Below are 27909 nucleotides of genomic sequence, written 5' to 3' on the forward strand. Positions count from 1 at the left end.
ACTATATTTCATGGCAGAGCGTAGAGGTCAGAGGTCAGACTCTGGTGTCAAACAGCCTGTCCAAAGCCTGGCTCGCATACATTTCAGCTGGGTGAACTTGGGCACTCAGTTTCCTGGAGCCCCAGGACCTTCATCTGTAAAACAGGGATTTACAGGAGTTCTATGTGAATTAAATGTGTCAGTATGTAAAACTCCCTTGCAACAGTGCCGGGACACTTGGTGGTAGAGCATAAAAATGAAAGACACAGCCCTCGAGAACTTACAGTCACGTAAGCCAGTTGTCTGATTCCTTTTCGGCTAGTGAGTGATGACATCCACTCCCTGCTATTTCCATTTAGGACAAGAGGAAAATAGTTCCAAATGACACTGTATTTTTTTTTTTAAATCTACTGATGTTGGATCTCAGTTCCCAGACTAGCTGAAACTGACCCAAATGAGAGCAAGACAGCAGGGAAGTGGCAGCTTTTCTTATTAGAATCAGCTAAGTTCCTTATCATCTTAACCAGATCAGTGGTTCTCAAAGTGTAATCCCTAGATCAGCACCACTTGGGTACTTGTTAGAAATGTAAATTCTCAGGTGTACCCCCGACCTACTGAATGGGAAATTCTGGTGTCATCTAGAAGCAGCCGGGGCCCAGGAGGCAGCCAGACCAAAAAGGTATACAATAATGTGTATGATTTAGAATCAACACATTGGAGTTCCCATTGTGGCACAGTGGAAATGAATCTGACTAGTATCCATGAGGATGTGGGTTCAATCCCCGGCCTCACTCAGTGGGCCAGGGATCCAGCATTGCAGCATTGCCATAAGCTGTGGTGTAGGTCGCAGACTGGGCTCAGATCCCACACTGCTCTGGCTGTGATGTAGGCTGGCAGCTACAGCTCCAATTCGACCCCTAGCCTGGAAACTTCCATATGCCACAGGTGCAGCCCTAAAAAAAAAAAAAAAAAAAAAAAAAAATCAACACATTACGATATGTATGATGTGCTTACAGGAAGGAGTCAAGCTGAAGAGCAAGAATCTGGCACAAAGTACATTACATCCGGCCTTGCATACCGAGTTTACCATAAAGCGCGGTCTCGAGTGAAGCAAAGACTGCTGCGAGGCCCAGCATAGGTGTCGAATCCTTGAAAAGAATCTCCTGTGCTTTGGTAAGTTTTTTACATGTGAAAAACATTTTATAATGAACAAAGTGCTTCCATACACACTAACCAATCCTGACAATTTCGTGATGCACACAGTCTTATCTCAAGTTTACTAATTCAGAAAGGCTTTCACTTGCCCAAGATTAAAGTCTGGCAGGACTGAGGTTGAAACCCAGGTCTTTTGTCATTCTAATTTTCTCTTAACCTCTCATAGCTGGTTACTCATTTGGTTTTCAGCCACCTAGACACTAGTTAGAGAGTGGTTTGAAAAGGGGTCATGAGTAGTTCAAGTGCAGGGAAGCTGTATCTTCCATTTTAAATTGGTTAATTGACATTCTAGATTATAAATCAGCCTCCTGTGACTGTGAGTTGTGTGACTCAATACCCTAGGGACCCATTATCAGTGGATGAGCTGACAAAATTGAGTTTTTGAACTTGTAAAGCTGAGGATCAGTGCCTAAGTCATTGCTTCTCATGGGGCTGGCAGAATAGAGAGAGCTTCCCTAGAGGGGCATGTTAAAATCACATTTTATTGTTGTTTAATCAACATATCTTCCCTACAGATTCTGAGTTGCCATCCTAGGGGTGTGCACTGCTTCGTGGTTGAGAATCATGGCAACAGTGAACCTCTGTCACTGATGAGAAGCTCTAAGTGTGGAAAATGGCTGAGCCCCACTGCCCTCGGCTACCATGGCCTTACAAGTTTTAGACGTGCTCTGAGGTCAAGTTAGCACAGCCCCAGATTCTCCTTCTCTAAGATCCAGATATGGTATATCTTAAATGCTGGCAAACACCAGAGCTCTAGCTTTGGGGGCTTTGTAAGGACCGAAAAAGTAGCACCCAGTTCTGCAACTAGGTTCTTAAGAGGTAAGATAAAAAGCAGATGAAGAAACAAAATACTGATTTTTTTTTTTTTTTTTTTTGGTTGCACCTGCAACATTCCCTGGCCAGGAATGAAACCCACACTATAGTAGTGACAATGCTGGGTCCTTAACCTGTTCTGCCACAAGGGAACTCCACAGTATCACTTTTGTTACCAGTAGGTTAGAAGATAGAGCTTTATGTGATAGCCTGAATGGGCTTACTCATTTCTTGTCCTAAGGAAAAGTGTGAGTATACAGAGCAGGTACTCACCAAAGCTGCTCCTTCCTACTGGTCAAGTTGAGAAGAGAGAATGAATCCTCCACATTCAATCTATTGAACTTTGATTAGTTCCACCGAAATGAGAAACATGCACCAAAGGCAATTATCCATCAACTAGATAATTCATTCAACCTGCATGAGGACGAGCAGGGAGCAGAGCAACAGACTAAGAGCATTATGTTTATTAAACTCCCTATAGGAGTTTCCACTGTGGCTCCGCAGAAATGAGCCCAACTAGTATCCATGAGGATGCGGGTTCGATCCCTGGCCTCCATCAGTGGGTTAAGGATCCGGCATTGCCATGAGCTGTGGTGTAAGTCACAGATGTGGCTCGGATCCCACGCTGCTGTGGCTGTGGTATGGGCTGGCAGCTGTAGCTCCAATTCGACCCCTAGCCTGGGAACTTCCATATGCCGAGGGTGCAGCCCTAAAAAGCAAAAAGCAAAAACGACAACAACAAAGAGGAAGGGTGTTCTGGCATCAGGTACAAGATGTATTTTCTGAGAATGGGCAGGAAAGTTGGGACATAAATAAGGAAGCTGTATGAAATAATCAAGGCACAAGATGTGACCATAAAATGAAAATTGAGTTATAAGAAATATGTTGTTACTTCCTATGGTACAAACAGAAAGAGCAGGGCCGGGGACAGTCCCAGAAGACTTGAAATTAAGGCTCAACTCTGCTACTTCATAGTTGCTCCTATGCAATTTTGCCTCAGTTTCCTAACCTGAATTAATCAATTCAAATTTAAGGATCACTTGAAATATGACCCTGCAAAGGCACTGTATGTAGATCACCACCAGAGACAATTTAGTCTCTTTCAATATGATCATTGTACTCAATGATTTTTTTCTCATTGTTATTGCATTATGGAGATGTGGAATCAGGTCCTTGCACTGCCTGCGGCCTGTAGTACAGCAGACAGCCTGTCCTTGACTTGCTATTATTGGCTGCAATGGGGATGCTTTTAAACTTCACTGTTAGGTATGTTCATTTGTTAAGAGTTGCAGCAAATGCCGTGTAGCAGATTAAGGATGCTCCCTTCTGCCACCGGTTTGCTAAATTAAAAAAAAAAAAAACTCCTGTGTATTGTTTAAAAAACCAAACCATCTTTTTGCATTTACTGAGATGATCCTATAGTTAGTCTCCATTGTTAGTGTAGTGAAATGCATTGTAAGACTTCAAATACTGAACCACTGCTGTTCCTAGAGTAAATCCTACTTCGGCATGATGACTTAACATGGGGGAGATGGCCTAGGTAAGAAACCCAGGTTCCAGTTATCTTTCAGTCTCATGGCTTTGAGAACCAACTTATATGCTGATGACTTCCAAATTTGTATCTTCAGCCCCAACTACTCCCCTGAATATCACCCCCTCTATATCCAACAGATTTTACATTTCCTCCTGTTGGATGTCTAAGAGGAACCTCGAACTTATGACAGAAAATAAATTAAACCTGTTGCCCCCCCCCCCCATCTCTGTTAATGGAAATTTCACCCTTCCAGTTGCTCAGGCCAAAAATCTTGAAGTTGGAGTTCCTGCTGTGGTGCAGTGGGTTAACAATCCACTTGCAGCAGTTTGGGTCGCTGAGGTGGTGTGGGTTTAATCCTTGGCCTGGAGCAGTGGGTTAAAGCACCCAGCGTTGCTGCAGCAGCAGTGTAGGTCACAACTGCACCTCAGATTCAATCCCTGGCTTGAGAACCCCCATGTGCCACAGATGCGGCCATTAAAAGACAAAACCAAACCAAACAAAAATCTTGAAGTTGTTTTTGACTCCTCTCTCACTGCACATTAGGTTGGCAAATACTGTTGCCTCTGCTTTCAAAATGCATCCAGATTCTGACCATTTCTCACAAGTTCCACTGCTATAAGTAGCCTCCTACAGGTCCACCTGCTTTTGCATTTATTTGCCTTTTCCACAGCTACTCTCAACACAAGATCCCAAGGGATCCTTCCCAAACTCAGGTAAGAGCACGCCATTCCTCTGCGAAACATCCCCCAGTGGTTTGCCATTACAGAGTAAAGCCAAAATTCCTATATTGGTCTACAAGGCCCTCTACCATCCTGGCCCCTCCTCTCCTCTTACTTCATCTCCTCTCCACTTCTCCACATTCACTCTGCTCCAGCCTCGAGACTTTTGCCTCTCTGCTTAGAAAGTTCCTTCTTCTTATTGTCACTCAAACGTCACCTTCTCCAAGACCTGTTCTGACTATCCTGTTTTAAATTCCAACAACTTTCCTCCAGTAGTTAGTGCTCTCTATCCTTTCCTCCCTACTTAATTTTTCTTCCAGCGCTAATCATCCCACACACCACATTTTGCTCACCCATCAATCAGCCTTCAGTAGAATGCAAGCTCTGTGAGGGCAGGGATTCATTGATATGGCCATGGAATAGTACCATGAGCTGTAGTGTAGGCCACAGGCATGGCTTGGATCCCGTGTTGCTGTGGCTGTGGCTATGGCCAGCAGCTGCAGCTCTGATATGACCCCTAGCCTGGGAACTCTCATATGCCACAGGCATGGCCCTAAAAAAAAAAAAAAAAGAAAAAAAGAAAAAAAAGACAAACCCTTCAGTCTAAAGATTCCCGAGACTAAATATAACTTCCTTTTTGAAGTTAAAGAGTAACTGAAGTCACCTCTTTATTTGGGGTTATAAAAATCACATATTGAAGGCTGATTTAAAAACCTAGAACTGGTCCATTATACTATCCTTTCTACTTTCACATACACATAAAGATATTCTTTTTTTTTTTCTAATTTTTATTTATTTATTTATTTATTTTTGTCTTTTTTGCCATTTCTTGGGCCACTTTCGCGGCATGTGGAGGTTCCCAGGCTAGGGGTCGAATCGGAGCTGTAGCCACCAGCCTATGCCAGAGCCACAGCAACGTGGGATCCGAGCCGCATCTGCGACCTACACCACAGCTCACGGCAACGCTGGATGTTAACCCACTGAGCAAGGGCAGGGATCGAACCTGCAACCTCATGGTTCCTAGTCGGATTCGTTAACCACTGCGCCACGACGGGAACTCCAAATATTCTTGTTAAAAGGCTTTGAAACAACGTCAACTTTTCCTTCAAACTTTTCAACTTTTCAAGAGAAAAAGTTTCCTTCAACTTTTCAAGAGAAAGTAGGATGAAGTCGTGAAGCCTAGGCTTAGATGTGCATGAGTCTTTAAATAGAATATGTTCTAACGAGAGCTTCTGTCCTAGTTGGTTTGGGTTGAACTAAAAGTCTAGCTTACTAAGTAATTACCACTTAAAACACAATTGTTGGAGTTCTCTTGTGGCGCATAGGGCTAAGTATCTGGCATTGTCACTGCAGCAGCTTGGGTCACTGCTGTGGTGCAGGTTGGATCCCTGGTTGAGGAAGAGCCATATGCCACAGGTGTGGCCAAAAAAAAAAAAAAAAAAAAAACACCCCAAACAAACCCTCAAACCCCCACAATTGCTAACATCAGAAGAATGTTAAAAAGAAAAGCTAATTTAAAAAATCAATGCCTATTTTATAAAGTTTTGCAAGCTAAAAAGGAAAATGAAGGGGAAATAGTCTAATATTTAGTACATACAGGTGTGTAATAAATTACTACAGATTTGAAAACAAAGCAGAACTGCACAGGGCTGGCTCCTCAGGTATGAGGAAAGGAGTTCCAGGTAGGATATTTGTTCTGTCAGAGGAAAGGCTTCCTGTTCATTGACCTGTCCCATCTGTCCACTTTTCAAGTTAAGTCACTCAGCACTAGCTTTAAAGGCAAATTTCATAGAAGTTTCATAAGTGATCTTATTCTTATTCCATTTCATCATGAATCACTTCTCAGTGGCATCATATTGTAGGTGAAAGATATAGAAGGGTATTCTCTACACTCATTTGGGAAGGAACACTAGAAGGGATTAATTCTCCTGATGTCTTTTCTATTTTTTCATGAACTGTAGTCAATCCAATCAGCTGATCTTCAGTAGGGAAGTAATTTCTAAGGAAAGTAAAGGGTTTACAGTTGCAGTTCCCGTCATGGCTCAGTGGAAATGAATCTAACTAGCATCCATGAGGATGCAGGTTCGATCCCTGGCCTCATTCAGCAGGTTAAGGATCCAGCATTGCCGTGAGCTGGGTGCAAGTCGAAGATGCGTCGTGGATCTGGTGTTGCTGTGGCTGTGGTGTAGGAAGCTCCATATGCTGTAGGTGCAGCCCTAAAAAGACAAAATAATAATAATAATAATAATTAAAAAAAACCCCAAGAGTTTAACAGTGGCATGTGTCATCTATAAATATAAAAAAAAGTTTGAGAATGTCAGTAATGAAGTGCTGCTTTTGAGTAATGTATATGTGCATTATTTTTTTTAGACACCATCCGTAAAACGTGGAAGTAGTAAAGATAATGGCTGATGTTCTATAAATTCTCCAAACATGCTGAGGCTGGCTCAAATTTCATGAAGGGACAATGGAGTTTCCCGGTGCACATGTTCATATAACCAAGTGCCAAACGGAGGTCCCCTAATTGTATAAGGCAGTACAGGAGAGGGGGCTGACCTAAGTGTGGGGTCCAGGGAGGGCTTTTTGGAAAGGGTGTCTAAGTTGAAGCATGCAGGACAAGGAAAAAGCGGCATTACAGGCTGGGGACAAGAATGAATACGGCAACAGAAGGGAGAACATAGTAAATCCAAAAATGAAGACTAGATCAGTGTGGGCGTCGAGGGTCATGAAGCTTAAAACGCAGGTAGGTTTCAGATCAACTACAGGCAAGAAGTTGTCACTAACATATTTGGAAGGGTGCGTTTAGAGAGGCTTCGCTGATGATTATGTCAAGGATGAGTGTAAAAGGCATGAGGGTAGTTTTTATAATCACCCCCCCAAAAGATAATGAAGTCCAGAATTCGATCTTTGATCAAATAGGCTTAGAAAGGAGAAAACAGCTATGAGGCATTACAATACAGCTTTTTGCAATTTGGTGATATGAGTGGGAGGAAGTTGCCGATGCAGTTAATTCAGGTAAGGGACACAAGAAGCTATTCTTGGGGAAATAAGTTTTTCAGTGTGGGGCTGAAGTTTGAGGTGCTCGGAGAAGGCTGTAATCCTTCCATGACGTAATGTTTAGCAGTTGAAAGTTCAGGACTGAATTTTTTTTTTTTTTTTTTTTTTGGTCTTTTTGCCCTTCCCGCAGCATATGGAGGTTCCCATGCTAGGGGGTCCACCGGCCTATGCCAGAGCCACAGCAATGCGGGATCTGAGCTGCGTCTGCGACCTACACCACAGCTTGTGGCAACTCCGGATCCTTAGCCCACTGAGCAATGCCAGGGATTGAACCCATAACCTCATGGTTCCTGGTGGGAGTGGCCAACCACTGAGCCACGACAGGAACTCCCTCAGGACTGAATCTTAAAGAGAGATCTTGGCTAGAAGAGTGGACTGAAGATGCATATAAATGTAAGCAGTATTGGGTTCAAGGGGAAAGATGAAATTGTTCGGAGAGGGTTCAGGGACTTGCCTGAGAACTATTACCCTCACACAAATTTAAAATATGAAAAAAAAAATCAGTATTTTAACACACTCAAAATTAGTGCCCAGTTTTATTGTCAAAAGGAACCCCCCTACCCAAGCATTAAAGGAACTTGAGTTCTAGAGAAAAACTTTTTTTTTTTCCTTACTACAGCCACACCTGCAGCATATGGGAGGTCCCGGCCAGGGGTCTATCAGAGCTACAGCTGGGACCTACATACACTACAGCCATGGCAACAACAGATCCAGAGCCCCATCTGAGACCTTACGATGGGTTCTTAACCCACTGGGTGAGGCCAGTGATCCAACTCGCATTCTTAAGACCATGTTGGGTTCTTAGCCTGCTGAGACACAATGGGAACTCCGAGAAAAACGTTTAACTTACCAGGATTCCCAGTCTTTATGTGTCAGTGTGTAAGGATGCTTCTGTCTTTAACAGTTGTATCGGGCAGTGGAAACAATGGCAGATTTAACCACAAAGCCCAAGGATAGCCTCTTGGGTCTGGCACTTACCCCAGCCACCTAACCATTCATCTGAGCTTCAGTTTCATCATTTGTAAGTTTGGGACTATGACCTACTCTAATTGCTTCACAGGATTTCAAAGATCAAATGACATACTGTTTGAACATGCTGTACAAACTAAGAAATTATTAACACAAGTGTATTAGCCCAGCATACTGTCTGGCAGAGTAGAAATGAAAAGTATTGAACTGATTATAATAACCTCTATTATTAAGAAGGAAGCAGGAGTTCCTGTCATGGCACAGTGGAAATGAATCCTACTAGGAACCATGAGGTTGGGGGTTCTATCCCTGGCCTTGTCCAGTGGGTTAAGGATCCGGCGTGGTGTAGATCGCAGACGTGGCTCAGATCTGGCGTTGCTGTGGCTCTGGTGTAGGCGGTGGCAACAGCTCTGATTAGACCCCTGGCCTGGGAACCTCCATGTGCCGAGGGTGCAGCCCTCAAAAGACGAGACAAAAAAAAAAAAAAAAAGAAGGAAGCAGCTTCAGGCAAATGTCTCTGTACTTCCCATATTGCCTATCACAGTATCTATACTGCAACAGCTCATAAATATATCATAAATACTAAAACTTGGTCTATGTTGTTTTTTACTTTTAGGGCCGTACCCACAACACATGGACATTCCCAGGCTAGAGGTTTAATTGTTGCTGCAGCTGCTGGCCTAGGCCACAGCCACAGCAGCCCCGGATCCAAGCTGCATCTGTGCCTCACCCCCCCCTGCAGCAACGCTGGAGCCATAACCCACTGAGGAAAGCCAGGGATTGAACCTGCATCCTCATTATGCTAGTCAGATTCTCAACCCGATGAGCCACAACGGGAACTCCTAGTTTTCATTTATTCTGTACCCTAGGACCTCTGAGCATTGGAATGGGAGAAAAACCTGATGAAATAAAAGTTATTCTTTTTAATGTTTTAAGTATTTTTTATTTTTATTTTTTTGCTTTTTAGGGCCACACCCATGGCATATGGAGGTCCCCAGGCTAGGGGTCTAATTAGAGCTACAGCTGCCAGCCTATGCCACAGCAACACCAGATCCAAGCTGTATCTGTGACCCATGGTAACGCCGGATCCATAACCCACTGAGCAAGGCCAGGGATGGAACCCACAACCTCATGGTTCTTAGTCAGATTCGTTTCTACTGCGCCATGACGGGAACTCCTCCTTTGAATATTTTAATTCTCTTCTCAAGCCAATGTCTCCGTTTTGCTCTGGGTATCTCTGGCCATTGCTTGTTCTGCCAATTGCACAAATTACCAAAGTTCTGAGATAAGTATGAATGACTGGATCAGAGCTAAACTCCAGCATAGAAGAAAGATTCATTGTCTGCAGAAGAATCAAGAGTGAGGAAGGAGCCATGATCTGCTCCAAGAAACCAAATCTCCTGCCTCACAGAGAGCCTGTCAGTTATTTTATATCTGCCCCACAAGGAACCCACACCTTCCAAAATTCCTTTAGGCTGAGCAGATGACACTACAGTTTCATAGCACCTCTTCTTCATTTCCTGTTAAGCTATGCAGGGACAGAGTGCCTCTCCCCAAACTGTACTGGGATGTCTGCTGACCTTATGCCAAAGCTCACCCCCGTTTACGCCTTCACAAGGCAGGCTCTCTGGACTCCCTCCAAGCGCTCTCTTCTTGGCTTTTGAGTTTTCACCCTGCTCTTCAAAGCCTATTTTTTAAGTTATTTCATGTAAGAAAGCACTGCTTAAGGTCACACAATGAGATTAAGATTTCAGACTCCAAATGAGTCCAGGATAGTGAATCCAGAATTTGGAATTACAAGAGTCGGCTTCAAGCCCCGATTCCACTGTCATGACCTTTCTCTTTATAACAATTCTTTCAAAGGACTGCAGAGGATTAAATGAGATAATGTACCTAAAACATCTTCAATTTTTTTTTTTTTTTTTTTTTTTAGGGCCGAACCCAAGGCAGGCTAGGGGACAAATCAGAACTATAGCTGCCAGCCTACGACAGTCACAGCAACTCGGGATCCGAGCTGTGTCTGCGACCTACACCACAGCTCACGGCGTCCTCATGGATACTAGTCAGGTTCATTACTGCTAGGCCACGACAGGAACACCTTTTTTTTTTTTTAACCTTAGATATTGTTACAGTGCAATTTTCCTAGAATTTCAAAAATTATCATCAGCTCCAAGAGATTGTGTGAGAGATAGAAAAGCCTGTACTTCTGGTTGGATAGGGCTTAGTTATGGGAGAGACCTTAGCTACTGGCTGGCACACTTTCTAAGTGAGGATCCCAAAGCCTCCCGGAGCCAAAGGCTGATTTAACTTACTTTCCAGTCCACTGGCTGGCTGATGTAATTCTAGTAACATGTTTGAGAAGTCAGAACATCAGTTACAGTGTAAAAGAACAGCTCTTGGAGTTGGAGATCCTGCTGTGGCTCAGCAGAAACGAATCCGACTGGGAACCATGAGGTTGCGGGTTTGATCCCTGGCCTCGCTCAGTTGGGTTAAGGGCTCAGCATTGCTGTGAGCTGTAGTGTAGGGTACAGATGCAACTCGGATCTGGCATTGCTGTGGCGGTGGCATAGGTCGGTGGCTACAGCTCCGATTCCTAGCCTGGGAAGCTTCATATACTGCAGGTGCAGCCGTAAAAAGCAAAAAAGCAAAAACAAACCAAAAAACCCAGAGCTCTCGGGAGCTCCCTGGTGGCCTAGCAATTAAGGATCTGGTGTTACTGCTGTGGCACAGGTTTGATGACTGGCCCAAGAATTAACACATGTCACGGGTGCGGCCAAAAAAGATAAATAAAAAAATTAAAAGAGCAGCTCTCTGGGGCTCCTTCCTGCCTCCAGGCCCTTCTTCACACACATGCTCTTCCTTAGAATTCTCATCCTGCTCCTCACTGAGCTCCTTCCTCCTCATCCTGCAAACCTCACTTCAGGTGCCAGTTCTTCCTCAGGGAAAACTTTTTGACTCTTCAGACAAGGTCTCACTTACAAAGCAACTTCTTTCCTTTATACCACTTAATCCAACTGTGACTACAACTCCGTAAATTCCCCTCTGTGACAAGAAGTTTGGGGTGGGGGCCAGGGTGGCAGGGTTCCCACCTGGATCATTCCTTAACCTTAGTGCCTTGGATAAAGACAATAAAATGTGTTGAGTGAGGTCAGAGCTTTGTATTTCTTCAATCTTGTTAAGAGCTCTTGTGGCAATGAACACAAAGTATATAAAGAAAACTAATTTAGCGCTGGCAGAAAAGGTTCTGGATGGAGAAATGCTTCCTTTGGCAGCTTTCTCCAATTAAAAGAATTTATGGGCTTAATTAAATCATCGAGATCCTTTTCAGAGGTACAGGAATGGTCAAGGATCGAGCCTGCTCTGAATTATTCACTTTATTCAAGTGCAGCAGGTCTTCTGGGAAGAGTAGTTAAAGTCAACAAGGAAATCAGCACAACTTCTTCTGTAAACAGACGACTGTCCTTTCTTTTTCTTTGATTGTTAGGGCCCAGGAGACAGTTTCTAAGTATGGAAGTGATCTTAGGCAGAACCATAAAGAAAATGAAGTTCTTCTCTATCGACCCCATTTTTTCTCCTTTGTTACTGTTTTTTGAATGGCCCCCCCACCCCTACCTTAAGATAAATTTAAATCAATGTTCAGCCTCATCGAAGAGAAATATCATTTTTACCTTGTCCTGACTTTTGTAAAAAAGGTTTCGTTCCTCCAAAAGTATGACTTCAGACAACAGCTACCACCAAATCTGCGTGGAGCTGTGTGCAGGGTGTGTGTGCAATAAATACTTACCCTTCCCCCTAGGGTCACATGGGCTCACCCTCCTTACCCCGTCCGGCCCGACTTAGCCAAATGTTGGTGGATTTAGGTTGCCTTAAAAACACACAGACAAGGAATTCCTGTTTTGGCTCAGTGGATTAAAACCCAGCTAGTATCCATAGGGATGCGTGTTCGATCCCTGGCCCTGCTCAGTGGGTTAAGAATCTGGCCTCGCTAAGGATCTGGTGTAGGTCACAGACTCGGCTTGGATCCCACGTTGCTACGGCTGTGGTGTGGGCTGGCAGCTGCTGCTCCAATTGGACTCCTAGCCTGGGAACTTCCATATGCTGCAGGAGTAACCCTAAAAAGAAACCCCAAAACGAAACAAAAACATTGGCAAGAAAAGGGCCTACCTTTTATAAAATGCATTGTCAAGAAGGAGCCTTCTCAAGTAAGATTAAATAGCTGTATAATAGTAACTGTTAGTACATAAAAACCAGTGATCACGAGAAAGATGTTATCTCATAGCTAAGCAGTGCTGCCTGGACCTGATCTTCTGGGTGAAGGAACAGCAGGACCAGAGTGTTTAATCATCAGACAAGTGTGGCCAGAGTTAGAATTTCCTCATAGCCTCTTATCATGATTTCACTGGGACCTTCTCATGGGGTGACTTGTAGGAGCTTTAGCTTCAGGGATCCTTTCTTTTGTCTTTTGTTATCCTTTAAGGATCCTTAGTCATTTTGGGTTTGGAACTTCCTGCAGGAGTAGGTTTCATTTCTTCCCTTTAAATGAAGAGGCAACCCATCTATTCAGTAGCTGGAAAAGTGAATTTCCTGTGGAATGACAGGAATTACATAGAAGCAAGCAATTTTATTTTCCTCAAATGTAGCAATAATTTTAATCTGTACATACATAAAACAAACAGTGCAATTATAAAACCTTGAAGGTGACATGCATACTTTAAGGTGCAATTGGGATGGGGGAGGATGTTAGCATCTCCAATTTTCCTTACCATTTGTTTTAAAGTTCCTTATGCCAAAGCACTGAGTCAGGAAACTTCATCTGGAATGCTGAAGTTAAAGGTGAAATTCCTGAAGTCAGCACATCTAAATATCACAAACAAAACAGAAATGACCTCCTAAAACAGTTTGGGAGGGACTAGAGTAATATGGCTGGGCTTTCAAGCTGGGAATGCATGAAATCAGGGATGCATTTTCTGAAAAACTAAAAGAGCGAATGTTTGTAACTGAGTGTCCTATTTCTGTTTCATAGTTGCTACCCACTTGAGCCCTTCCATCAATCTTTTTATTCAATATAGTTTCTGAATAGATGCTGTTCAATGGAGTTATCTGTAACTAGGGATGGTGAGATGCAGAAAGGAGGACCTGGGAAAATGGCTTCTTCCTTGATGTCTGAGTCCATGCTCCTCTTCCATTGTTAGTTCGTATGGCCTTTTCTCTGCGATGGAAGCAGAGGTAGCTGGTGCACAATGTCAGATGTTGTCATCGTTCACAGGCCCAGGGGTGCAGTAAAGGCGAGTGATGGGGGTCTACCTTTGCTTCGTCCACAATACCTTTCTCAAGCTTTTCTGGCCTTGCAGTGGAACTTCTAGAACTAGAAAGTCAGTTCACTGGGTCCTTGACTTAGAGGCCAGCACGAGACAAGACGTGGCAGAGTGACAAGACACAAAGGGAAAATACGGTGCCAATTAGCCTCAGAGCAGGAGAGAGAGATTTATATTTGCACTGATGAAAATTCGAATCCCCAAAGTCAATCTAAAGCAAAAATGAAGATTTTCTTTGAGTGCTAATTTTTCTCTGTACAAGTAGCCTGTGAACTTCTGGTGATAATTCCTTGCACTGCGCTCAGGTTAGATGATCCCGGGGACACGCTAGGGCAGAATGCTCTAGCTCATCTGGAACAGCTCTTTGTGGCAGTGGCATTTTGATTTGAAGTAAATCCATACATGGCATCACAGTTATTAAAATAATAAAATATTACTAGCCAAATGTAACTGCAATTCAATCAATGTTATATTTCACACACAGAAATTTAGAAAAATCAAGAGTATGATAATAAAACCATAAAATTAAACAGAAGGAAATCAATTTCTACAAGAAATCAAATATATTTACAGTGAGATTTAAGGGAAAAGTAAGCTATTTGAATCATAAATTTAATTTTATTTTAAATACCTTTAGCTACCTCAGCTGTTAATACAATAAAAGCAGAAAGAACAGGCTGCCTTTTTTTCCAGATTTAATCAGAAAATTATATCTACAATAATTGACATAACTCGCTTCTTGTCCTTCACCCATCTCATCAAAAATTATTGCATTTTCTCCCAAACTGTATTTTTTGGATTCCTCTGCGAATATACTCATTCTGTCCTCATTCCTGGAGGCATCTTGGTTTAAATCCATCTCTTAAAAAAAGGAGAAGGGGTACATATGTGGAGGCAAAATATTCTCTTGAAGCCAACAGATATAGAGTTGCTAGAAGAAGCTGATTGTACACACAAGCTGCCTGGGGTTGGGAAGGGGAGGGCTGTTGATTTACAGACACGTGACAGCCTTTGGTGGACGGCACAGGCAAAGCCCCACCGGCCCTTCTTCCTTGGCGGGCAGGACTGAGCCAGTGGAGGCGGAGCTTCATCTTCCCCTTGGAACTTGTCCTTTTGGTGCTCCTCCAAAAGCCTTCATCCAGATAAGAAGCCAATGACTGATTACAAAAATAAGAATAATTAAATTTGGCTCAAGAGAGAGATTGTCCAACTGTTCTGCCTTGTTATTTTTTCAATATCCAAGGCCTTTACGAAGAAAGAAACAAAAACATCTCTCAATCTCCCAACAAAGTGAACTTTTCATTTTTTTTTTTTTTTTTTTTTTTGCTCCAAATGCTACGACCTGAAGAATGGCTGCAGATTGAGATATCAAAAATCTCAGAAAAATATATAATATATTTGTATATCTCTGTATGTCTATTATTTAAATTTCACATTCCTTTAAAAGTGGTTATTCAGTCAGTAGCTGCTGAAGGAGGCTCTTCTGCTGGGCCTGGGGGGTCTGTGGTCCTGCCGTGGGTTTTTGAGTTCCCAGTGGACCAGGCTGGTTCAGGTAAGGGTCCCCGCCTACCAGATTCACTGTACACTGGACGTCAGCAAACACCTGAACCTGTTGCACCTGCTGGAACACAAATAAAAGATGTGTTTAGACAGAAGGGTCTGCCCCCCCGGCTTATGAGTGGGTACTACTTGAAGTGGAAACTCACTAGAGCATTCCTCTAGTCTGTAGTCACCACAGAGAAGAACTCTTCTGTCTTCTTGTCCTACAAAAAGAAAATCGCTGCACTCATTTTGCTCAGGGTTCTGGAAAGTTCACACTTTAAAAATAAAATCAAAATTGGAATGGTCAAGCCTCCTACAGGGTTGCCATCAATACTGAAAATGAGCATCACTGCTAATACTGTCAAGATTGGGAAAAAGCCCAGTTTCAGTCTGGCTATCCAGTGGTGGTTTTAAAAAATATATATATATATATATGTTATTTGGGAAACTAGTTATAAAGGCATTCTATGGATGACTTTAGTAGGATAAAAAAAAATCTCTATGATGTTAGAAAATTAAGGGCTTTATTAACCCAGTATTAGCAAAATAAAAACCACCACAACTCAGAAACAGGACATCAGTGTTACTAAAAATAATGTCCAGAAGATTTGTGTAGTATCTAAATGTACTATTACATAACTCCTTTACATGTTGCCTTTAGAATTACAGCAAAATATTAGTAGAACAATTTTATATTTAACTTAATTTTTCTTGATAGACAATCCATTTAAACACATGAGCTAAAAATAACAGTAAACTACTAGCTGAGAAGAGTGTGAATTTTCCCTTTAACTACTTCCAGTAATAATACATGTCTTCCTTTAAAAAGTCTAAGGTTACAGAGTTTTAACATTTTCTATTGGGAAAACGAAGCCAGAAGTTAGTTTTTACCAACCAGCCTTATTAAAAAGTCACCTGTAGAACTGACTGGGCCAATATCACACTTGTGAATGTTCCAGACCAAGAATGGAGATGCCGTCTAAGGCAGCCAAGTGCCTCTAAACTTGCGCCTGATGTTTAACAGGTTCATGAGGTATTTTAGATTAGCGATGCATTTTTCGGGCTATTCTTCACTAAATTCATGCCAATTACAGTCACTTCTTCTGAAAACTTTCCTATCCTGATTGAATAACAGTTGTTTTGCATCAACCTTCAATGGTCAAAGGTCAAATGCCTGACCATCCACTTTCTCTGTCAGTCTAGCCTCACAGACACCGACCCCTCTGCTCTTGCCTCTCTTGGATGAGGCGGACAGCCTCTGAGCTGAGCTTTTTTTTAGTGTCTGATAAATTAAATCTCTACTTAGATGAGTATCGTCTCCCTCCTCACCCTCTCTCTCTCTCATCTTCCTTCCCCCCCGAGGTTTCCCAAATTTTCCTTCTTGTCCCCACAGGCTCCCATTTGTTTTCTTCTTTTGGGCTCTTCCTCACGTATCTAACATACACCAGCTCTGTGTGAGAGTCGGTGTATGTCAGACAGCTCTTCTCTAGCTGCCCCTGTGCCCTCCGCTCACCTGTGTTCTTTGCATCTTCTCATTCCTACTCTTTTCCTTCTAGAGCTCCAACCCTGGCTTTCTTCTCTCTCTGTGTCAACAAGCCCCCTACCAGCCTTCTTCCTCCTTCTCGACTCTGTGTTCTTTCCCTGTTCTCTCCTCTGTCTTGCCTCTTCCTCATCCCAGCTCTGCAAATACAGCTAAGCCCCCATCCTGCTCTCCTTTCCTGTACATCTGTCCTGTTCATATTTCTATTTACCTCATCCCCAGCTTCTGTCTGGCAAAGAGAGAAACATTAGAGCAAATAGAGTTCATGAAGGACTAATACAGAAAGAAGATTCTGCCACTGAAATCCAATGTGAGCACAGACTATAGTGCATTCAGGCACTGACTGACTTTAAAAAAATTAACATAAAACTTCAGGTTTATATGTTTCAACATACGAAATACTGGGTAAGAGTATAAGGTGTTTGTGCCCCCAAACACTTAAAAGATTCTTGATAAGGGGATGATAAAACAAACCAGAAAGAAAATTATGCTTCTCTAAAAAGAATGTTTTTTTTTTTTTTTTTTTGGAGTTCCCAGGTGGTACAGCAGGTTAAGGCATTGTCATTGCTGTGGCTCAGATTGCTGCTGTGGGACAGGTTTGATCCACGGCCTCGAGGAACTTTCATGTGCTATAGGTATGGCCAAAAATAAAAAGAATGCTTAAAAAAAAAATGAGTCTATTTTGAACTTTTAAAAATTAAAAATATTAAATGAAACTCCAAAAAGTACTCATTTCAGCCTTAACTATTACTTTTTTTTTCTTTTCTTTTTTTTTTTTTTTTTAACTTTTTAGGGCTGCACCTACAGCATATGGAAGTTCCCAGGCTAGGGGTTGAATCAGAGCTACAGCTGCCAGCCTACACCACAGCCACAGCAACTCGGGATCCAAGTCGCACCTGTGATCTACACCACAGCTCACAGCAACGCTGGATCCTCAACCCACTGAGCAAGGACAGGGATAGAGCCCTTGGCCTCACGGATACTAGTGGGGTTTGTTAACTGCTGAGCCACGAAGGGAACTCCCTGAGCCTTAAGCACTACTTTAACATAGTACCTCAGACCAGACCTCAAAGGCCTTCTGATATTGCTATTCCCTCACAGACAAGCAAAGCAAGATAACAATGAAAATTATGATTTGCCAGGTGAGAACAGTGGTGTGAGAGCTGAGTCCCAACCTCTTAAGATTTTCCAACATAATTTCTATTTCAGATCTAATACTGTCCCAGGCCTCAGGAACTTTAAAACATAGTTGTTTTATTTTGTTGAGCTGCCAAGTATATGTCTCTGTAAGTGTGAGACTTTCAAAACCTTTAGTGAATGAAGACTTCATTTTCCCCACCACACGATCCTCTCTTTATCCCCACAGGACTCAGATCCTATTTCCTGATGTTCCAACCATGAATGCAGTTTCCTAGCTGGTTTTCCTCTTTCTGAGCTGGCTGCCCGGTGCTCCTCCTTCCCCTTCTTCCCCTGCAAGATGAAGCCTAAACAAGCACTTTAATCACTGTTCCCCTTCAGGGATGCTTTATCTGTAGGACGAAATCCAAATGTCTTAGAATTTAGCATTCAAGGCCCCTGGAAAGTTGCCCCAATCTACTGTACCAATTTTAATTCCTATAAATTCTTTTTTTTTTTTTTTTTAATCTTTTTGCCTTTTCTAGGGCCTCACTCACAGCATATGGAGGTTCCCAGGCTAGGGGTCAAATCGGAGCTGTAGCTGCCAGCCTACACCACAGCCACAGCAATGTGGGATCCGAGAAGCATCTGTGACCTACACCACAGCTCATGGCATCGCCGGATCCTTAACCCACTGAGCAAGGCCAGGGATCGTACCCACAACCTCATGGTTCCTAGTCAGATTCGTTAACCACTGAGCCACAACGGGAACGCCAAATTCCTATGAATTCTTATTACAAACCCTTTAGTCCTGTGAGTTCGGTTTCCTAGGACTATGCTGATATGACCATTTTCCTGTCTCTGTGCCCTTGGACTTCCAATCCTCTAGACCTCTAAGCTCCCTCCCTTCCCCAGCCTCCAAAACCCACAATGCCTTTCTCCTTCGCCTGCCGGGCAACCTGTTCTTCAAACCCAGTTCAGTCCTATCTCCTATATAAATGTTCTGACCATCTCAGCAATTTGTCCCCCCGCCCCTTTTAATTTCTCCTTTCTTTTATTGCTTATGGCTCTTGTTACTGGGAATAAATTTGAGTTTGCCTTCTTTGATTATGTGATAATTTACGTGCATCTGTCTGTATGTTTTACATGTTGACAAGCCCTGAATGGAGTGGCAGAGAAAACATGAACTTGGGTGTTAGAAAGACCTGGGTTTGAACCTCAGCTCCACCACTTTTGAGTTTGTGAGGTGTGCATGTAGTTAAATCTCCTCATTTTCTATTTCTTCCATCTGTGAAAAAATAGGAAAAACTAATTCCTTCATAGGGTTATAGTGAGGCTTAAATGGGATAAAACATACAGTGCTCAGCACAGTGCCTGGCAAATCATAAACACTCCACAAACGAAACTTCCTTTCCTTACTTCTTCCCACAGCTCACTCAGAGGGCAAACATGACCCATGCCTCTCTGTATCTCCACCTTTCCATAAGGCCTGTATTTAAAAAAAAAAAAATAAATGTATTGAGACTAAAGACTAAAACAAAGTTAATTAAGTGAATTAAAACCTCCAAAATGCCTTAATTTATGTTAACACAGGAAAGTGGCCACCCTTGCTATTTGTATTGTTTGGAAACAAACATCTAAAAGGAGGCAGAGTATACAGCAGGCATTCTGTTTTGTCTGAATTTACTGAGCTCTTCTGAGGTATTCTGATTACACACAAGTTTTAGTACTGTGTTTATTTACAAATAGCAATTAGTGATCACCATTTTTGATCCTTCATCCTGTCGAAACATTAGATTAAACTTTCTGACAGCTCATCTCACTCAACCTTCTCAACAGTCCTAGAAGCAGGTACCTTAGTTCTGTTGGTTACACGGCAGCTCAGGAAAAGTTCACTAACATGCCCAGGATGACAGAGCCAAGAGCAGAACCAGGATTCGCACCCAGGTCTGACTCTCAACATCAGGCTCTTAACCACAATGCTACAGTTTCCTGTGTCTCTAGAGAAAAGTTGACATATCTGCGCTTAAGTTTTCCTACTGACCTGGGTTCCATCTGCTTCTGTTTTGAGAAGGTCAGTAGATGAGAGCTGGTTGCAGTAGAGGCCTGTGTGTCTCAGGGCTGGATCATTTATCTATTAAAGATAAGTACAAGACCAAATTACAAGCTAGCTGTTTAAGGTGAAGACCAACTTTCTCAATGAAAAACAATCTCACTGACAGAAGAGTAATAGGAAGAGAGCAGAAATAACAAGCCGAGCAATCTTCTGTGCTAAGTCAGGACAGTGGTTCCCTTTGTAGGAGTGCGGGGTAACAGGAAAGGGGGTGTGGGGGAACCTCTGGGGCACTGCTGGTAATGCTGTTTCTTGGTCTAGGTGACAGTGATAAAGGTGTGTTTAGTTTGTGAAAATTCATCTGGTTGTATGCTATTCTGCTTATTCTTATATGATACTTCAGTATAAAGTTAGTTCAAGTTCAGCAAAAGACGTCCACTTCCAGTCAAGATTTAGTAACAAGGATCAGATTTATACTCTGCCTAAATTAACTAAAAAATTGGACAAAATGTATTAAATGAAGGCACTCAAGACACTGGACAAAAGCAATGAAAGAAACTTGTCCCTAAGGGTTGGGCTTCAATTGAGGTGAGCCCTACACTTCCCCAGCCTACTGCCTAGAGAGAACCTTCTGCAGCAGGAGGACAGGAAATAGAACAGAGCCTTGCAGGCTGTCTGAGTTGAGAAGATACAGTTACAATTCATCAGGTAGAATATCAGAAGAGAGAGAACTGCAGAGAGAAAATGCTGAAGATCTGCAGAGTCCCCTCAAGTCTGCAGCTCAGTGCTGACCAGCTACCCAATATCTGTTAGGTTTGGAAACTACCCAAGGCAGAGATTCCCCTGAAAGGATTTAAGGGAATAAGTCCCAAAGATCACACAGATCTGGGACTCAGCCTTGATCACACCGACCAGAGTGGAAAACATGACAATTCATGCAGTATCAGGTAGCATGCTAGAATGGCTTTGCTTTAGTAGTAGGGTAAATTAGCCCTGTACTAAATACTGCTCTGGTTCCACTAAACAAAAAAGCAAGACTTGAAAAATCAAACTGTTTATTTTCAAGTTTGATTGAAATAAATAAAACAAATCTCAGTGATATTTATAGGAACATAAGGTAAAATTCACATGTCTGGCATCCAATAAAAAATTATCAGGTATGCAAAGTAGTAGAAAACCACGATCCATAATGGAAAGAAAAATAAATCAATTGAAACCAACCCCCAAAGGATGCTGATGATAGAAATGACAAGCAAGACTATTAAGACAATTACTATATTTTGGGGGGGTGCTGCGCCCACAGCCTACAGAAAGTTCCCAGCCCAGAGATCAAACCTGTGTCACAGCAGTGACCTGAGCCACAACAGTGACAATACCAGGTTCTTTACATGCTGCACCACCAGGGAACTTCTTAAGAACATACCATATTTCGTATGTTCAAGAAGATAGAGGAAATACTGAACATGTTAGAGATATGGGAGATATAAAAAGGGTCTACCATGAACTTCTAGAGATGAAAATAGCAATGTCTGAGGTGAAAAATACACTAGATAAAATTAACGGATCAGACATCTCATAAGAAAAGATTAGTGGATCTGAAGCTATAGCAATAGAAACTATCCAAAATGAAACATACAGAGAAATAAAATGACTGACCTCACACCCCCTAAAAAAACCTCCAAACCCAGGGGATCAGTGAGCTGTGGGATGATTCTGAATGGCCCACAATATGTGTAACTGGAGTCTCTGAAGGAGAAGGGGTAGGGAGGTAACAGAAAAAATATCTGAAGAAAAAAATGGCCAATACTTTTCCATATTTGATGAAAATTGTACACCTAGGAATCAAGAAGCTCACTGAACCCTAAGCACAAGAACCACAAAGAAAAGCACACTAAGGCATGTTATAATCAAATTGCCTAAAACCAGTGATAAAGATCAGCCATGTACAGAGAAACAAAGACAAAATGACAGCAGATATCTCAACAGAAATACTGCAGTGGGCCCACATCTTTAAAGTATTGAAAGCTAAAACCACCAACCTAGAATTCAAGGAATTCTAGGGAAAAGAACTTTCAAAGATAAAGCTGAAACAAAAACTTTTCAGATATATGGAAGCTAAAAAAGAATTCATCACTAGCAGACCTGTGCTGTAAAAAATGTTAAATGAAGACTTCCAGGAAGAAGGAAAATGATAACAGATGGAAATCTGGATCTATAGCAAGGCATGGAGAACACTGGAAACAACTATGTTGGGAAATATAAAAAACTAAGAATTACATATAGCTAATAAGCCAGCAAAGGAGATAAAATGAATTAAAATATTCAATTAAACTAAAAACGCCAAGGTGGACAAAGAGAAAAAAATGAGAGATTTAAAATTTCAATATTGATATCATTAATTGCATTAAATGTAAATTGGCTAGCCACTCCAATTAAAAGGCAGAGATTGTCAAATGGAATAAAAAAGCAATGCTTAGCTATCTAAGAAATACATTTAAATGTAGTATCCTTTTACCTAATTCATTATATTTTTATTATTGTGTCTTAATATACTGGAGATAGTGAATAATTCTAATAACTGAAAAGCAATAAGATAACAAGGACAAAAAACAATCCTATTTAGTTCTTTCGTTTTGCTGTAAAATATGGATCACTAAGTTGTTGCTTTTTTCCCTGCTGACTTCCTTAGGCTTCCTATATAATATCTAGGGAATGGGCAGTAAAAAAAATCCTATCAAAAAGGAATTGTACAGAAAAGACAATCAGTGTCTACATGTTTTTAAGACTTGCTGTACATTACAGCTATGACCATAGCCTAGGCATCATAGTCTACTTTGTGGTTGCTGACAGGATAATAACTACAAGGATTACCTCAAAGACCTTACTTTGAATTTAGTCATTCTTTCCTTAAACATCTTTCAGAGGTTCTAAGATAAACTAAAGATTTAGATGGCCTCTTAAAAAGCTTACCACAGGAATTCCCGTTGTGGCTCAGTGGTAATGAACCCGATTAGTATGCAAGAGGATGTGGGTTCAATCCCTGGCTCAGTAGGTTAAGGATCCGGCCTTGCTGTGAGCCATGGTGTAGGTCGAAGATGAGGCTCAGACCTGGGGTTGCTGTGGCTGGGGTGTAGGCCGGCAGCTGCAGCTCTGATTCAACCCCTAGCCTGGGAACTTTCATGTGCTATAGGTGTAGCCCTAAAAAGGCAAAAAAAAAAAAAAGCTTACCACATAAATTCTGCTCTAAATATAATATAAACATCTTCTTAACATTCATTAGGCTTCTTCAGCATGTATTCCTGCCTAGGGCATACTATGATAACCAGTCTTGAATGTTCTTTTCTATTTCTTTCTTTAGACAAATTCTCCATGAAGACTCTCCTAATCAGACTGCTTTTACTTTAAGCTGTCAGTGGTTAACTGTATATATGCTTAATCTGACAGAAATATATGCATGGTCCCATGGGAGTTCATTTCTTACATAGCTGTTTTGTCCTATTATTCAATTAATCCTTTGTTCATGTTGTGTTTCCTCAACTTGTTAATATTATCTCCTACAGAGCTATCTTTGTGCATAGGAAGGACTGAGTTTGTTGAAAGGGAGAAATGAAGAAAATGTGTTCAGAACATAAAGGCTAAGTGTGAAGTCAATGTTCTATCTGTATCATTTTGTAACAAATATAAAACTAAAATCTCACGAGACTAAAATCTTAGAAGGTCTGCCAAAGTTTCTTTTATATATCTTAATAAATAGTAATTATCAAAAGATAGTGGGAAAGAAAAACTGGTTATTTTTGACAAGTAATTGTGAACATACTTGATTTTCTTGGAGTAATGATTTGCAGTGTGTCGTGGTGTGTGTGTTTGTGTGTGTGTATGCAGCAAGTGTGCCAGCTGTGCCACTTACCTGCTCAGGGCACACAGTGTTCATTCCTGGCATCTGCAAAGAGCTCATCTGCATCTGGCCCATCATTGGGTTCATGTTCTGAACATTTGTATTTCCACCTGCCATGGACACGGTGATGCTCATATTGTTGTACACTCCTGGCTGTGCAGGCGTGGGCTGGTTCTGGACAGCTTGACTGAACACACTGTTAACTCAAAAACAATCCCAATTACATCCACTGCTCATGAACACAGGGATAATGTGACTGGACTCTTTGTCTAAATTATTAGATAGAATTCCAAAGAAGGGGGTTCCATTATAGTGCAGCAGAAATGAATCTGACTAGTATCTATGAGGATAGGGGTTTGATTCCTGGCCTTGCTCAGTGGGTTGGGGATCCAGTGTGGCCATGAGCTGTGGTATAGGTCACAGACGTGGCTTGGATCCTGTGTTGCTGTGGTTGTGGTTGTAGCTGGCAGCTGTAGCTCCGATTTGACCCCTAGCCTGGGAACTTCCATATGCTGTGAGTGTGGCCCTAAAAAGCAAAAAAAAAAAAAAAAAAAAAAAAAGAATTTCAAAGAAAATATTTTATATTCTTAAGTTACAATATACAAGAACTAAATATCATTCTGATGCACTTTGAACTCTGTGCAGGGAGGTTAATAACTAAAAAGACCTCATTTTAAGTTATAATTATGTGACCTGTATCAGGGTTGTTGAGCGTCAATTATCTGAATAACTAAGGAAGTCTTCCACATAGGTAAATCTTTCAGATAACTTAAGTTTATACATTTAATCATCAAAATCACTCTAAAATTTATTACACTATTTTATCTTCTTAAACAGAGAATATCCTGTTTAAGCAAAGTACCTGTTATATATATTATTCTTCAATACATATCCACTGAATAAATTTACAAAGGAATGAATGAGTCAAAGGTAGCATTCTTATATTGTGAATGACTGTGTACTGTCTTGGATTTCACACTTCAGGGGGATGATGGTACCTTGTTCTCTTTATTCCGTGTCTCTAGAAGTAAGTGACATGTAGCGGGCACTCAGTAAATATCTGATGAATGAATGAATTACGGATATGGGTTGTTACTCAGTGCTGTCAACTGATGAGATTCAGACTGGTTTTTATTGATAGATTTCACTGTATCTATACCAATGGTTTTTGAAGTGTAGTCTAGGGACCATCTGCAAGAGAATTCCCTGGTAGTCACTGAAAATTGAGACTCCCAGGCCTGATCCTAATCATAGCGAATCGTATTTTTGGGGAGGAGGGTATGGAAAGCTGCATTTCTAACTATGTATGCACATTAAAATTTGAGAGCCTTCCAATGTCCTATCACTTGCTGTCACTTCTCAAGGGTTCTGCTTCTGGCCACTTTGAATATGCTCTAAACTAAGAAAAGTATCTAACCAGATTTTTTTTTAATTTGGAAAATGTACGGTTCTTAAAGAATCCAAAGGTCTTCTTCTCAGGTCTGAAGAGAGCTTCATGTCTCTTTTAGGAAGCAAACTGCAAGGGCCATTATGGTTTTCAGAGGGCTTGTTTTATATACTTCCTTTTTCACCAAGTTCTAGACTGTCGTTATACCAAGGATCTCATTTGTTAAACCAGTTTCTATTAGTAGGTAGAACAGTATGGAATAAACTCCATGTAAATACAATCTGAAAATTTCTATCGGAAACCCCCAAATTCTAAGTGATACAGATATACTCATTTAAAGGAAAATAAAATGAATTGTGTCTTTCGTAAGTTCTACAAAGCAACAAATACTTCATGATTAGCTATCAGTTTTTTAACAATAAGCTGCTCGTAAAATTCCACCTATGTTAATGTTAATTCTGAAAAATTTGATTTCAAAAATTATTTACCCCACCAATAGTTTATCTACCCTTTGCTAGCTCCTGGGAGGTAAGCAGGATATACTGACATTTATAGCTTCTGGTAGATTAAAGTAATCATACTGAAATGAACAGGCTGAGAAACAGCCTATTCATCATGTCTGAAGAAAAGCAGTGAATTTTCCCCAAGTAATTATAAAACACAAATGCTCAAAGAAAATTATATGGCTAGCAAATGGTCAATAACGCATCTGTGGACCATTAATGTCTGCACAGTGTGAATGCTTGTCAGACAGTGTCCCCAAAACTAAAGGTGAGAAAAAAGACTATTAGTCTATTGCACATTTTCTAATGAGAACATTTCTGCCTTAGACAGTGCTCATTTGTCAACTGATACATAAATCACCACAGTGGAGGCGCAGGGCTATGTAAGTTAATGCATGTAGAAGCTTCAAGGACTGCAATGATGTCATACTTAGAGAAAAAAGTTTAAGATTTAATTTCTTTTAAATTTATATTTGGGACTGTATATTAGCTTAAGTTCTTTCAAACTGCTCCTGCCAACAGTTCCATTTTAGGTCTTTCCGTGTGGAAGACCAAGCCCTTCTGCAGCATTAATCATTGTTCCAGGTCCTGGAGTGGACTGTGGGGATCACTGGCACCTCGGGCCCAATCCGTGAAGGACCCCTTCCTCACTCTGCTTTCCGCACCGGCCTCACAGCAGTTATCACAGTTCCCTTAAGCTAGCACTAGGTATTCGGTAACCCTTAAATCATGGAGTGGGGGAAAGAGGAAAAAAGATGAAGATGTTAGCCTAAGGAGGTTCCACATACAAGCAAGGGAGAGTTCTAGGTCAAATAAGAAACAAAGGATTAAACAACAGGCCTTCGCCTTTAAAATGCTAATAAGCCCTGGGATTCTCCTTTTGTGACTCATAGGAACACTGCCCAGTTCCAGGACAAATAGGCTTGGTTAACCCTTTGTTTCTCTTGCCACTAGAGAGATAATGAAAAAAAAAATCACCTCTCTATTACATTATTCTGCTTAATGAGTCTTTGTTTCACGTTTTACTTCTCTCCTATTCTTGTCACCACCTACTCTCTTGGTAACTTGATAGCAGGGACTGTTTTTCCCAGTTCCTTGTGGTATCTTGCACTGTGCAAAACAGAGTGAGTGGTCACCAACCATATGCTGCCTGTGTTGACTACTCAGCTTTTATACATGAACTAGATAAGCAAGTGTGAATGTTTGAAGAGTTGGTGATAGCTGTGGGAAAGTCAAATTTTACAGAAATTGCTAAAGTACAACAAAAACTCAAGTCCACATTTGAATTTGAATTCAAAAAATGACCTAGGTAGGAATATAGGGAATCTCTGCATTCATTTGGTCAACGGAGGTATATGAGGTGCATACCTATTCTAAAGGACGGACAGACAGAAGTAAAGAAAGTAAAGAAAATCAGTCTTTGCTCTTCTGATGCTTGTATTTTAGTTGGAGGAGACAGACCATAAAAGACTAACATACAATGTATCAGATGTTAAGCATGATAAAGAGAAATAAAGATGGGAAAGGAGGAACCAAGGGGTGGGAAATGGTGTTTAGAAATGTTGGTCAGGAGCTCCTGTCGTGGCTCAGTGGTTAACGAATCCAACTTGGAACCATGAGGTTGCGGGTTCGATCCCTGGCCTTGCTCAGTGGGTTAAGGATCCGGCGTTGCCGTGAGCCGTGGTGTAGGTCATAGATGCGGCTCAGATCCCGTGTTGCTGTGGCTCTGGCGTAGGTTGGTGGCTATAGCTCCGATTTGACCCCTAGGCCTGGGAACCTCCATATGCTGCAGGAGCGGCCCAAGAAATGGCAAAAAGACCAAAAAAAAAAAAAAAAATGTTGGTTAGGGAAGTTTAATATGGTGGCATTCAATATCTACATCTAATAAGGTATAAGGAGAGGCTTGAAGTATGAGAGAGAAAATCTTGTGGCTGCTGAGAGAACATTCCAGTAGAGGGATTTAAAAATGCAAAAGCCCTGAGTTTGCAATGTACTTGGCACATCCAAGGAACAGAAGAATAAACAGAAGCCAGTGCATCAGAGTAAGTGATGAGAATAGCAGATGAGGTCAGAGAGGTATCCAGGAGCAAGATTATGTAGGGCGGCAAAGGCCTTATATTGCATTTTGAGTAAGTTGGAGAGTTTTGAGGAAAGGGCTGATATCCTGCCTCATGGGTTTTTTTTTTTTCCCTTGGCCACGCCCATGGCATGCAGAAGTTCCTGGGCCAAGGATTCAACCCACACCACAGCAGTGACAATGCCAGATCCTTAA

General features: G+C 41.6%; 1 protein-coding gene across 26 annotated transcripts in view; it reads right to left on the reverse strand.

Annotated features, from left to right (window-relative positions):
* Positions 1-12905: 12905 nt before the first annotated feature.
* NCOA1 (nuclear receptor coactivator 1) overlaps positions 12906-27909 on the reverse strand; it is a 253860-nt gene continuing 238856 nt past the window's right edge. For 8 of the 26 annotated variants that reach the window (XM_085015954.1, XM_085015955.1, XM_021085907.2 and 5 more), the window contains 4 exons: positions 23760-23943; positions 19844-19933; positions 15308-15364; positions 12906-15222 (listed from right to left, as the gene is read on the reverse strand). In XM_085015954.1, the coding sequence (XP_084872080.1) occupies positions 15320-15364; positions 19844-19933; positions 23760-23943 (319 nt within the window). In that variant the 3' untranslated portion in view covers positions 12906-15222; positions 15308-15319. 26 annotated transcript variants of the gene reach the window in all.

This window comes from Sus scrofa, chromosome 3 (assembly GCF_054392235.1).
Source record: "Sus scrofa isolate SSC_HxYL_T2T_F1_AM1 chromosome 3, Sscrofa_HxYL_maternal_Yorkshire_Landrace_v2.0, whole genome shotgun sequence".
NCBI lineage: Eukaryota > Metazoa > Chordata > Mammalia > Artiodactyla > Suidae > Sus > Sus scrofa.